Source organism: Balaenoptera musculus, chromosome 6 (assembly GCF_009873245.2).
Source record: "Balaenoptera musculus isolate JJ_BM4_2016_0621 chromosome 6, mBalMus1.pri.v3, whole genome shotgun sequence".
Taxonomy (NCBI): Eukaryota; Metazoa; Chordata; class Mammalia; order Artiodactyla; family Balaenopteridae; genus Balaenoptera; species Balaenoptera musculus.
In genome coordinates this window covers 62,502,309-62,515,619 of record NC_045790.1, presented here as the reverse complement: position 1 = coordinate 62,515,619, position 13,311 = coordinate 62,502,309, and the positions used below count along the sequence as shown (strand labels likewise).

General features: G+C 46.2%; 1 protein-coding gene across 2 annotated transcripts in view; it reads right to left on the bottom strand.

Annotated features, from left to right (window-relative positions):
* The window catches only part of LOC118896310 (histone-arginine methyltransferase CARM1-like), a 255,491-nt gene extending 246,289 nt beyond the window's left edge, over positions 1 to 9,202 (bottom strand). For both annotated transcript variants that reach the window (XM_036854083.1, XM_036854084.1), the window contains exon 1: positions 8,749 to 9,202. In XM_036854083.1, coding sequence (XP_036709978.1) covers positions 8,749 to 8,932 — 184 coding nt within the window. In that variant the 5' untranslated portion in view covers positions 8,933 to 9,202. The remainder of the gene's footprint in view (positions 1 to 8,748) is intronic.
* Between the last annotated feature and the right edge of the window lie 4,109 nt (positions 9,203 to 13,311).

Sequence of the window (13,311 nt, the reverse complement as noted above, 5' to 3'; positions counted from 1 at the left end):
CAACTAGGTGAATAAACTCAATTTTCTACAACAAGCATTCTAACAAATACAAGTTTCTAAAATAAACATATAGTAAATAGATACAATTTCTCATAGCAAACATGTTAAATAAGATTTTCAGTAGTCTTAAGACCCTCAAGGTTGACTTATGTTTCCCAGGAGATAACAATAAACTTTCTATAGTTAAAAATAAAATATTATGGGAGACTTTTTTTCCCTTAACAAAGAGACTGGCCAGGAACTCAATTTCATGATGACAAAATTCAGAATACGTGTAGCTCTGATCCAAATAGTCCTTCCACCTGACTGACAAGTGCTCTTTATTCTTTACGCCTTCATGGTTCCTAATTGGAAAATATGCTTCAACCTTCTCCTCACATTCTCAAAAGCATTGGGTCTTCCCTTCTTCTCAAGGTTTCTCACTGAATACTCCTGTGACTGTGGCCTGTGATTCCAACTTCAATTTTAACCAAGAGTGAATAACTATTTTAAAATTCCTCATTACAAGTCGTGATAATTGCTATGAAAGCGAGAGGGCTGAGCTAAATGGCGGTGGAAGCAGTAGGAACAGTGGGCACTTAGCCTGGTGAGAAACATAACTTTCAAACTAAAGGATGAGAAGGACCCAAATACACAAAGGGCTGGGATGGGGATGTGGACATGGAACAGCATTTCAAGCAAAAGGAACAGCACATAAAAAGGCCCTGAGAAAAGATCCCTCAGCAGAGAGGTTGACAGCAGAGAGTTAGCCATATTCTGAATAGGAAAGACAACTATACACAATGAATCTATTAGAATCACAAAATACACACGTCCTCCAACAGTCCTGCAGGAAGTCCAGCACAGACAAAGAATCCTGATGCTTTCTGAATGGTGCTAGAATGTAAGCTCCACAAAAGTGGCAGCTTAGCTTTACAACTGCTTGTCAAATATCTTTGCATTATTTTTATCTGGTAAGTTTGACTCCGTTTACTTTGGAAATTAATTGAAGTCATTTTGAATTTTTTCACTTTTTATTATTCTGTTTATTTTCCCCATTACTTTATGAGGTAAAACTTATCTCAGCTTCCAGGAGAGGAAACCAAGGCTCAGGCAGGTTCAGTAAACCTACCCAAGGTCATGAAGCCAGTAAACCTACCCAAGGTCATGAAGCCAGTAAACCTACCCAAGGTCATGAAACCAGTAAATGGGGGAATCTGATCTGGTTGATCCAACCACCTCACCAGCCTCATCATAAAACAGAGGTTCAAATGGTGAGAAGCAATTAACAAAAGAAGGTCACAGAATTTTATTTAGATGGCTGGCCTGGAATTCAGGAAACCTCACTTCTGTCTAAAATATGCCAAGAACAATACTATCAGCCACTCTACCCGCTCACTCAGGTTTCTAAGCTCATTGAAGAATCCAGCTCCCTCCAAGCAACAAGCAAGTGTTTTCTCGTCCTATGGGTCTGCAGCTAGACATCCAACTTTATCACAGGCTAAAGACCGGGTAGCTAAACACAAGATGGTATCATGGAAAGGGGAAGGTGCTCAGGTTTTGAGGACAATATACCTGGAACAAAATGGACCAGTAAAATAAGGTCAATATTATTTACCCTCCAGGTCACTGTGAGGCTAGAGGTAACGCGTGTAGCACCTACTACGAAGGAGTAGCTTAGCTAAATGGAGGTAAATATAATAATTAAAAAGTGATCTGGGATACCCAGCCATCTCTCAGACCTGAAAAAAAAGACCTTATTCAAGAATATAAGGGCGTTCCACTGAGCAAGGAATTTGTCCCTATTAAAATGCTAATGCACTGGAAAAACCTAACCTCTTCAGCTTTTACCCACAAATCTTCAGGGTGAAACCCTGGCAAAATAGACAGGGAAGTGAGCGGTGTGGGGAAGGCTCCCAGGCACCGGGGATTTATAAGGGAGGAAAATCCTGGGAGGAGGAGGATACTGATGACAGAATGCACTCCATATGCTCCAATGTGCCAGGGTTAAGAGTGTACATCACCTGCGACCACAGGAGGGGGAAAGGACAGACAGAAGGAGTTTCAGCATCAGGATGGTTCTAATCTGGTACATTTTTATAAGCGTCATCTTTTAAAGTAATTATCTATTTCCAATATCCTGTGGTCAGTCACAACACAAAGCACAAATATGATGTCAGTGATATTGCTTTTCTTCCCCTTCAACAACCTCTTTGTTTTGAATAACAACTCTAAAAATTACGGGCAACTATGCTATCTACAGTTTATGCACAAGATCCCCATGCCTCTTTTCTCTTCCCAGGGGCACTGACTAAGTATTAATCAGTGGATTGCCTGTCTTTGGATTAGTTTATTCATTGGTACTGATCACAGACCACAATTTAGTAAGACTATTGAAAATGGGGGAGGAAAGGGATCTTAAAGGGTCTTTATTTGGCCATGAAAACAAGTCTTTTCATCTATTTTCACTTCTGGCGTCTTTAGACTCAGATGCACAAGGGCCTTGAACTGTTTTCCATTTGTCACCCATTCGAGGTACCGTTACTGCCTGACAGAGGAAGGAAACGCTTTTTCTTCACTGGTATACATCCCATAATGCTGGAACACAAAACCAGGTCTAGCTGAAAGCCTGTTTCACTGCATTAAATATCTTCCTTGGAAAGCGGTAATGAAATCATGAGAGCACTGCTTTTGGTAAAATAACAATGAAAGAAAAGAGTTACTTGACAGGATTCTGACAGTATTTCACATCTTCAAACAACTCTCCAGGGCAACAATATCGAGATAGTTGCTAGGATTAAACAGCAGCAAGGTCAGATTTGCCCATGAATAGAAGGAACAGCCTACTGTTTGGGGGAGAGGCTACTGTGCCAGAGAAATATGTAGCTGTTTTCCAAATAGTTTAGATGGAGGCGTGTTAGGGTACGCTGAATTTGTGATGCTGGGGCGGGCAGGAGGGGGAGTTCTGCATTTCTCCTCCTTCATGTGTCCACGTGACGGGAGCTCCACTAGCGCGCACGAAGACTGCTCTCCACTGTGACGGAAACTGGGGTATGAGAGGCGGGGCGCAGGGTGCTAACCACGCTGCAGTGTTTCTCACAAGGAAGAACATCCCCAGCACAAATGTCATTTGTGCCCCACTGAGAAATGCTGTGCCCCGGTGAGGAGCCTAGCCTCCCTCCCCACCCCCGCTCTCTCTCCCACAGGGTTCTCTGATTTGTGCCTTTGGGAGCAGGACAGGATCTGCCCACTCCGGCCCCCTCCCTGCTTGCTTCTTGGTCTGCTGCTTGGAGAAAAGTTATTTTATGGGGTGCTCACCCCAAGTGGGAGCAAGTTCAATTTATAAGAGAAGAATGAGAAAGCCCACTGTGGTATACATCCAAACCCATGCTCTCTACCAGCTTTTTCAGTAATTGTGATGAAGAAGGCTGTTATTGTAGTTCCTGCAAAACCCCATGAGTGAGAGTGTGAGTGTGTGTGTGTGTGTGTGTGTGTGTGTTACACCCTACATGACCCAGTTGGTCTAACTGGCAGTTTTAAAACGCTGTCCCCAAATTCTTTGATACTCCTCCCATAAAGAGGCGGGGTCTACATCCTCTCCCTTTGAACCCAAGCAGGTTTATAAATGCTTTGACCAATAGAGCATGACACAGGTGATGTCAACTGACTTCCAAGCATGCATCACAAAAAGGAATGCAGCTTCTGCTTTGTCTGCTGGAAAATTCCCACTTGGAACCGGAAGTCTCCCTGGAAGAAAGCCCCAGTGTGAAGAAACCATGCAGGAGGAAGCCACGCCATATGCAGAGGCCACATGTAGTCTCCTACTGACAGCCTCAGCGTTCTAGTTCATGTCCAAAGGCCATCTACTGGCAGAATTCTTTCTTGCTCAGGGAAGATCAGTCTTTAATCTATTAAGGCCTTCAACTGATTTGATGAGGCCCACCACATTCGGGGCGGGGGGGGGGGCAATCTGCTTTCCTCAAAGTCACCAATTTAAATATTAATCTCATCCCAAAACACCCTCACAGAAACATCCAGAATAATGTTTGACCAGATATCTGGGCACATGGCCCACCCAAATTAACATGCAAAATTAAGCATCACACCAGCCCAGATGCAAACCCAGGTGAATGAAGCCTTCCTAGATCCCCCAGACCAGGCTGGCCACCAGCTGTGTGCCAAGGAGTAACCTGTCAATGACACAAGGAACAAAGGAATCACCCAGCCACTCCCTGCCTGGTTTCTTAACCCACAGAGTCTGGGAGCATTATAAAATAGTTATTTTAAGTCACAGAGGTAGCTTGTTATGCTCCAATAATAACTGGGACGCTAACTTTAACTTACATTCCTCCCCCTCCCCCTTAACAAGCATCAGCTACACTGGCCATCTCGAATACACCAGCTCCTTCTAGCTCCAGGGCCTTTCCACCTGCTGTTCTCTTGGCCTGTGATAGTTTTCCTCCAGCCCGGTGCTTAGCTGGCTCTTTTCATCCTTCCTGCCTCAGATCAAATATTACTTCCTCAGAGAGGCCTTCCCTGACCACACTCTCTAAATCAGCCTTCCTCTCAATGTCTCTGTTTTTTCATTCTGTTCGTTTTCTTTAAAACATTTACCTCAATCTGAAATTATCTTGCTGTATCTTTGGCTATTGTCTTCTCCCAATTAAAACATGAGTTCCAGAAAGCTGGGTCTTTATCTAGCCCCTGTATTGCCCATACAGTGATTAGCACAGAACACATGTTCAATAAATATTTTTTGAATGAAAAGTAATTAATGTTCGTGTCATACAGAGGTGACTGACTTCCAGATTCTGTCCCTAGACCTCAATTTACTAACACTTTTATCACAGATTTAATGAAGGAAAATTAGTCCTCCCATGTGGTACAAGGGATACACTTCTCCGACGTTTCTTCTCCCTCCTCTAATGAGATGAGCAACCACGAGGGAACAAAAAACCTAGCATCCTCTCACAACCTCTCAGAGACAAAAACCACTGCATTTTTATACTGGATTATCAGTGTGGCTTATTTACAGATTTTCCAAACTCTTCCAGATTAACTAAAAGACAACTCTAAACTGAGGAAGGGAGGAAAAGTTCTCCCTTTTCTCCTGGAGATCCACTCAGCCTTTAGCCTTTGCACAATACAGTCTCAGCTCTTAATTTCTTCCCCCAGACCCCCAGCACGGGGCTTACAGAGACCTTGGAGAAAGGGGTGGAGGAGAAGCAGCCCCATTCCCCACTTTTTTTTGGTTCCCCTCCCTTTCCCAGTTCTTTTATACACTTGAGGTATGAAAACAATGTATATTCTTCCCCATCACCTGAACTCAACTCCTGACCCACAAGCCCTTCCTACCTGCAGCCCAGCAGCACCCAGCCCCACCCTATATACTTATTAATTCCCTTGTATTCTGATTCTCCCTTGTATTAACCATGTCTTTTCATTTTGTATTCTGATGTTTTGACATTAGGGGCCTTGCTGATGCTGGAGAGAGTGCCCCTCCCTGGGTAAGCCAATTCCCAAAGACAGTAAACAAAACATACCTGCAAGCACACTTTTCAAATATAATCCAACCAATCCAAAGCCCACACTCCAACCACCTCCTTTATTGGGCCGTCACACTCTGGGCCACTATCCACCTGCCTTAATCACCCCAGGGCCAGATACCCGACCACTAGGGAGAGCGTGTATGCACCAGAATCCACTGGAATTATTCAAACTAGCCAATCTACACCTGCCCACCCTGCCTCAGCCATTCCTTCCCACAGAAAGCACGGCGAAGCCTCTTGCCCACAGCTCCCCATCTCCCCCTGCCTCCTGACGGACTCCAGCGCTTCTCCTCACCCACCCCACCGCCCCACCATGGTGTGCCCTCTCCTCTTGAGAACTGAGTAACAAACTATCTTTCCAACGGCAATTGTCTCCTGATCTGTTGACCTTACTATTCCTCCAATTGTCTGTTAATTCACTATATTTTAAAACATCCTTCTAGACTGTAAGTGAAGCCAGTGTCTTAACCATTTGGGAGACAACTCAGAGCCTGCACTCTCAGTACTCAGTATTTTAATTCTCATTTTAGCAAGATTAAAAAATTCTTGAGTTAAATCACTGACTCGCTCAAGAAACATTTATTGATGCCTTGGGTGTGCTAGGTATTGTGGAAGGCTCTGGGGATAGAAAGATGAACTAAGCATGCTCTCAGGCAGGCTCCTGGTAAGAAAGGGGCTCAAAAAATTGTTAAGGAAAGAAGGAATAGATGAATGTCTTCCCAGACTCCACAAGCTAGAGCACATTACTGGCTGTATCCCCTGGTATGCTCCCTTCATAAAATCACTGTCAATTTTGGAGGGATTGAAAATAAACTGATTTGTCTTGTTCTGTTCCATTCTTTACGTGACAAACTATTGAGACCGGGAATCTAAAAGATTATTCAATTTTTCCAAGTTATTACCAGATTTCATTAAGCTTCCTTTGAAACATCTTCACAAAAATACAGCCCAGCTATTCCTCAGAACGGCCTGAGAAAACTATTGTTTTGGGAACAGGACATAAGTATAATATTATTGAAAACAGTGAACACTTACTGATCTCTTAATATATGCCAGGTATTGTATCAAGCATGGTGTTTGCATCCTTCTATTTGATCCTCATAACATGTGTATTATCATAACACATGTGTATTATTTTACAAATGAAGAAACTGAAGCTGAAGTAGGATGAACGTTTTGCTAAATGTAGCACAGCTATAAAAGGGTCCAGGCAGTGTTACTCCTAAGGCTACTTGTTTAACAACTAATTCTACATATGAGTTAAGAAACTGTATCATTTTCTAATGGTGCATTGCTTAGGCCCTTTCTTACAATCCATTAAAGAATTTGGGCCAATCTTTATCCCAGGAGAAATTCTACCCTTTCAAAATGCTGCTACTAAATGTACATTATTTGAGTACAATAGAATGTTTCTTCTAATAATTCATTAGAATTTGTTTGTAAGCTGCTCTGCCTGGCCACCATCCACAGGAGTCTAGTTGGTTATATAGTAAAATGAGCTACTTTTTAAAAAACTCAGAATTGTTCTCCAAAACCTCTCCATAAAAGAGTGGCAAACCTTAGTAACTGTGTTCATATACAGAATGCATGTTAAGACTCAAGCTGTTAAGGGAGCGAGTTCTCTGCTTTTTGGTTAGTGAATCTTTCCCAAGGAATTTAGTCAAAATCTTGTGGCAATGACTGCTTGCCTTAGCTTTAATTATTCTTTTTATTTCCATTAATTTGGTTTAACACATACCACACAGGTCATCTCCAGACTTGATCTGCTACACCGGGGGAAACTTATTCCTCTCTGTAAGATAATTATATCCTCATAGGCCAGGCATTGGGTGTGCTCTGGGGAGTCTACAACTTCAGTCACCTTGAACCTCTGATATTTCTTCTTTTAAGGCACATTTGTGGAAAAGCCACAGGACAGCAAGTACCAAGTATACCTCAAATATGCTCTTCTGTTTCTATGTATGGCTACAGATTAAACAAAATTACCATAACAGACAAACTGAACTCTCTGTCTGGCACCTTGAGTTTCAGAATTCCCAGGAGCAACACTGAAATCTACTTCTTTTTCCTTCTCCTTCCCCAAAAGGGAAAGCAGTGAGTTGCTGAGTAAGGCTTTTGATCTCTTGCCCAACCTCAGGCTTCCTAAAATACTGGTCAAATGATATTTAATACTTCTTTTTTTTAAAGACCCAAACCTCCGTGTCCCAGCCTAGAGTAAAGGGAGAAGACACACGTGCAGGGTTTCTTTTATTCTACAACAAGCAAGTTTTGAGTGCCTACTATGTGCCTGGATCTGTTCTAAAGCCTTAGAGATACAGCAGTGAATCGGTATCCTACTTATCACTGAGGAGGAGGAGGACAGTACTTTAAATTCCCACTGGAACCAAACCACCACGCAGAACACTTTAAACTCTACACAGGATCTTAGAAGTTAGGGTCGGAAGAAACCTGAGGAGTCTTAAAAGACTTGCAGCTGCCTCAGGCTCTATTCCCTACACTTATTAGAACCAGGTACTTAATATGAGCTGCAGGAAAGAGATGTGACCCCCTCATTTATATGCAAAGTTTGGTGCGCAAGTAGACACATTTTCTGAGGCCACGTTCTAGACGTTTCCTCAAATTCTCAAAAAGGTCCGGGATCCCACAAAGATTAGCAGCATTCCTTTAATATACCCACTGCTCGGCTCGAGGAACCCAGGGGGCTGCACTTGCACGTCCTTGATAAAGGTCACCTTCTGAACCAAAAACTAATGCCTGGCAGACACCACACGAGCCGCCCCAGGGGCTCAGACTGCTGCACACCTGGCTCAGTCCTTCCTACACTCAGAACTTCGCCCTCAAGACAGCTTCAGGCTGGAAGGTGGCCCACTGCCTCGGAAAGGGAGCGAGGCCCGGAAGGAAGGAGGCATAGGCTCCCGGCGAGGAAATCACGCGCCTCACTTTGGACACCTACAAGTTTTGGCCGAGACTAGTTCGCAGAGCCTGTCTGCCCCGAGCGCCAAAGTTTCTCTGAGCGCAGTCAGACACAATTGGATCCATCTGGGCCTCTTCGGCACAGGCGAGGTAGCCCCGCACTTCCCCCCGGCGAGCTGCCGTGGGGAGGGGGCGCACACCTGCTCAGGGCCACGAGGCCCGCACCCCGCGCCCCCCTCCCACGCGCGCGCCAGGGGCCGCCACTTCCGAGCGCGACTCGCGTGCGTGGGTCGCGCCAGTACCTCACCGTCAGTCACCGTCGCATCCGCCTCCTCCCCTGCCGGGTGCACCTCCAGCCGCAGAGACTTCGGGTTGGGAAGCGAGAGCGGCCCCGCGGCGAAGAGCTGCTCCTCGGTGACGAAGCGCAGTTGCACGCGGTAGTGCCGGCGCGCCGGGGCCCGGGCGGGGGCGGGAGCGGGAGCCTCGGCCATGGTGCGAGCGCCTCTGCCACGAGCTCCAGCGGCGCCGCCCCGCACTGCTCCGTGCGCCCAGAACCCGCCGCGGGAAGGGGAGGGACTTGGAAGCGCCAGCACCCTCCTCACCTCCGCCGCGAGTTCGCTCTTCGTCCGCCGGCTGGGGCCGCACCCGCCCCCTTGCGCATCCGCCCGCAACAGCCGGTGCCCGGCCGCCGCTGGCACGCGGGGACCCCCGGCACACAGGGCCGCGCGGTAGCTGCGCGGGAGGGTGCAGCCATCCCACGGGGCCGTGGCTCCGAACGCACAAGTTTAGAGAGCACGCGAAGCACCTGGAGGCAGTTGGGGTTTGGAAGCAGAAGGGTGACACCTGCTGTTCGCTGGGACCGCTCGGCGGGCGTGGTCGTCGGTTTGGAAATGGCCGCGGCCCGCGCTTCTTCTGGGTGGCCACTGGCTCTCGGGCGGGTTCTGGGGCTCCTAGCGCTCACGTGTTAACAGCCGTCCCAAGTACAGAGCTCCTTCCTCACTGACAGGGCCCCGTCAGTAGCAGCCAGGCGGCGGGGAAGCCCGGGGACACTCTTGCGACTGGCTGGGCCCGGGTGACCACGTTCATCTCCCGTCACCTAACTCGGAATTGAAAACGTACTCGCTGCTGGATTGTGAACCATTTCGCTAGACGTGATTCGGGAGGGCCGGGGAGTCTCATCCCCAAGTTGACGCCTGACTCCACCAGCTACCTAACCTACCCAGTTAGCTCCAGCGTCAAAGCATGGAGGCTCCAAACCGTATCAAACATTGTCTTCTCTGCAGAGAAATTGGTCTTCTGCTGCAGGGGGTAAGAAAAAGCAGTCCTTCTTTTGAGGAGAGTCCCCCGCTCGTAGACTCATTTGCTATAAAAGGAACTTTTCAAATTCTGAACCAACTTCTGTGTCCTAAATCTGTAATCTCCTGACAATGAACTGCAGAGAAGAAGCAAGGATTCTAAATACATTTGGATTCCATGAAGACAGTGTCCTTAACCAAGCAGGCTGACTTTACAAGAATGAGCTTCCCTCGAGGTCCTGGGGTTTGCAGCTTCAGAATTTCCAACTGGACTGTTAGACCCAGCCAGGCTTTACGAAATCCCTGGTCTCATTTATCTCCCCACTCCCACCCCACCTCCCATGTGATCCGAGTTCCTGATGTGGCCTCTCTGCCTCCTCCCCTTATTCCCTCCCAAGGCTTTCTCTCCCCTCCTTCTCTGTCTCTTGTCTCTCTCTTTCATCTAAATACCGCCCCCGCCCCTTCCTTCTTACCTCATTCTACTTCCTCCTGTCTCATGGCCTTGACTTGCGGCCTGGAAGCCCCTGGAAATCAGAAATCCTTTAAAGAGTTGGAGCTGCAGAAAGGGTTTCTGGTGTGAAGACCACACCAGTATTCTGCCCCACCCTGCCCCTCACTGTATCATTCTGCCTCTCCTGCTTCCGGCCTCCTCAAAACATTTTCCTGCCTTCCTCATTTCTTTTTGCCTTCTCAAAAGAAGGTACTTAGTGATGGCACTAAGTACTTTTGTGCCACCCAAAACCCTCCAAAGTAGTTCTTGGACCTCTTTATCCTCTTTTTTGACAAGCTTGTTCAGCCTTCATATGCTGTCAGCTGTTAACTTGGATTTATACTAAAATGTGAATGATGGATGAAAATGACTCATAAAGCATCTCTACAAGGACAATATAATGGCCTTAGTAGAATTTCCACCATACTCTCAAGAAACCTGGAGTTCTGTTGCTTAAAGCAAACAAGAAAACATAAAACGTAATGGCAGCCTTTCCTCCACAGTAATGCAGGGGTCAAAAACCCAACTTAGGCCAACTGGAGAAAAAAGTCAAAATATTATGATTCACCACAAAGCTGGGAAGTCTAAACTTTGGTCATGACTAAATTTAGGGACTCCATTAAGGTTAACCAGATGGTCTTGTCTCCATCTTACAGAGAGGTCTTAGTCATATGCTAGAAGCCGTCACTGATTTACAACCTTCCAGCAAAGGCAACACTTCTCCTCTAACTCCAAATCAGGTTGAGCCATTTGAAAATGGCTGATTTGCTGTGATAGATCTACCCAACTTGGAACTTGGACTAGGGAGACTGGAAGCCTTACCAAATTTGCATCACCTGAATGACAGATGAGCAGATAACCACAGGGAGGAGGTCTCTGGGATGCTAAAGCAAGTTATAATCATGACATGTAACACAGAGTGCTTACCACATGCCTGGTACTGTTCCAAGCATATTACATATGTTAATTCATTAATCCTCCCCACCACCCTGTGAGAGGGTAATAAGACTATTACGACCCTTGTTTTGACGAATGAGGAAACTAGGCACAAAGATTAACCAACTTGCCCAAAGTCACAGCTTAGAAGTAGCATAAGTCCTCTACAACAGTTCAGACAGAAAAGTCCATGAATGTCCTTACTACCACTTCTCAAAGTTAGAAGCTAGTAGACTAATTTCTTAGTATTCCAAATGGATAGCGCTCAAGACGTTTATGAGTCCCCAGACTTGTGAGCATGTTATTTAAACGGTTCCCACTTTCTTTCCTCTCCTCCTCCCACCCTCACGCAGATGGTTAAGAATCCCTTAGACTTCCCCTCCACAGGTGTTTCACCTTCCAATAGTTTTATTTACACTCGAGCAGTTTTGGCCCTGGTGCAAGCACTAGCAGAGAGTTCCATGAACCATTTTTCTTCTGTGTTGAGTATAATGTAGATTCACTCATCTATTCACTCATCATCTATTTGAACCACCACTGAATTTGACTTTCTGCCCCAAACTTCTGTTTTCTAACAGCCATCACTCTCTTCCATCTCTTCCTTTCTGTCATCAGCACTCTTCAGGGCCAGACTTTTTTTTAAAAATCAGTTCAGGATAGTTAAGAAAGAGGAGCGCCAGCCTGCAATGGAATGTTGATTGGGAGCAGCTGGAACTTAACTGCTAAGTTCCTGTCTCCGGTCTGCCAACGTCAGCATGTGCCAGGGGGAAGCTGTGTTTTGCCAGCCATTTGCAGAGACAGAATGGAGGTCTGAGGATCAAACTGGGGAAACTACAGCCATGCTCCAAATTCTTCCTCTTTCATATCCTCTAGAAAGAATGAGTTCGCTCAGAAGTGAGGGAGGACCCCTGGTACCTGATTGCCTTGAGAGACTATTTCCAGCTCCTGATTGACTGTTGTCAGTATAGCATCAAAAGCATTGACTTTGTTTATGCATATGATCTGTGTCCAAAGTTTTGAGAGATTCTTTCTACCCTTTTCTTTCTCCAGATAACACATGGAAAAGGACATCTGGCCAACCTCATTTGAAGGGGCCTGTGGCTGCTAGCTCAGCTCAGCTTCGGCATCCAAAGGGACATCATCAGACCAGTGCTGAGCTGAGAGAGAGAAAGGAGGTCCACCTTTGTCTATCTCCTGTCTTCCCCAGGGTGCAGCCCAATCTGCAAATGAACTACAATTCAAATAGCTTGAGGTCTAGAGCAGGCTCTTCAACCGCTGACAAGCTCTTTTCCTCATATCCTGAGCAGAGAGACCAGAGTGCCTCCTGCTCCCTTCCCCTGACTTCACAGTATATTATCCTCAGCAATATGGCGGCCACACTACTTAGCATGTTGTTACACACAAAAAAAAAAAAAATTCTGTGCTTCAGCCAAAAAACAAATTTCTACACATCATGAAGAAATTTTGATGCCACTCCCAAGTCCACCTCAGACAGTTCTGCTGCTGTCCTTGGGACATGATTCTAGCTTGAGTAATTCAGATACGGGACAAGGTACTCATAAAAGGAGGCGGGAATTAACCCTGAGATAAACCTAACCCACATCACAGTCAGGTTTCCTGAGAAAGGTGTATGGGAATGGCCAAGGTTAGAAGCGGAAAGTGATCTGGTCTTGCAGACAGAGGCGGACCTGAGATGAGGGAAGCAAGGTTAGGACCTGGGAACTTCATGGGAGGGGTTTCCCTCAGCTCACAAGGAAAGTCACACTTCACATGCAGTTTTTCTCATCTCAGGTTGTAAGTTCCTTTCAGTGCCCCATCTCGGTGCTGCAGTTTGTCAGCTCTGCCTCTGCAGCTGAGTGTGGTGGTGGGTTGGAACACAGCATAAGAGAAAGAAATGTGCTGGCCCCCCGGGGAGGAAACAGCATTTATCTAGAAGACTGTTTCCAGGATTGCAGATCATTACTAGCAGGAAATGAAAGGGACCCCCACAGGGCTGGGAGTGCAAGGCAGGAGCAAGCCGTGCTGAGGAGTAAACCAAGAGGCTCGGGGGGAGGCAGATTTGGGGTCCAATCCCAGTCCCCGTCCTTACCTGAGTAACTCAGGCAAATTCCTCAGATGCTTTGAATTTATGGAAGTTTTTACAGTAAAC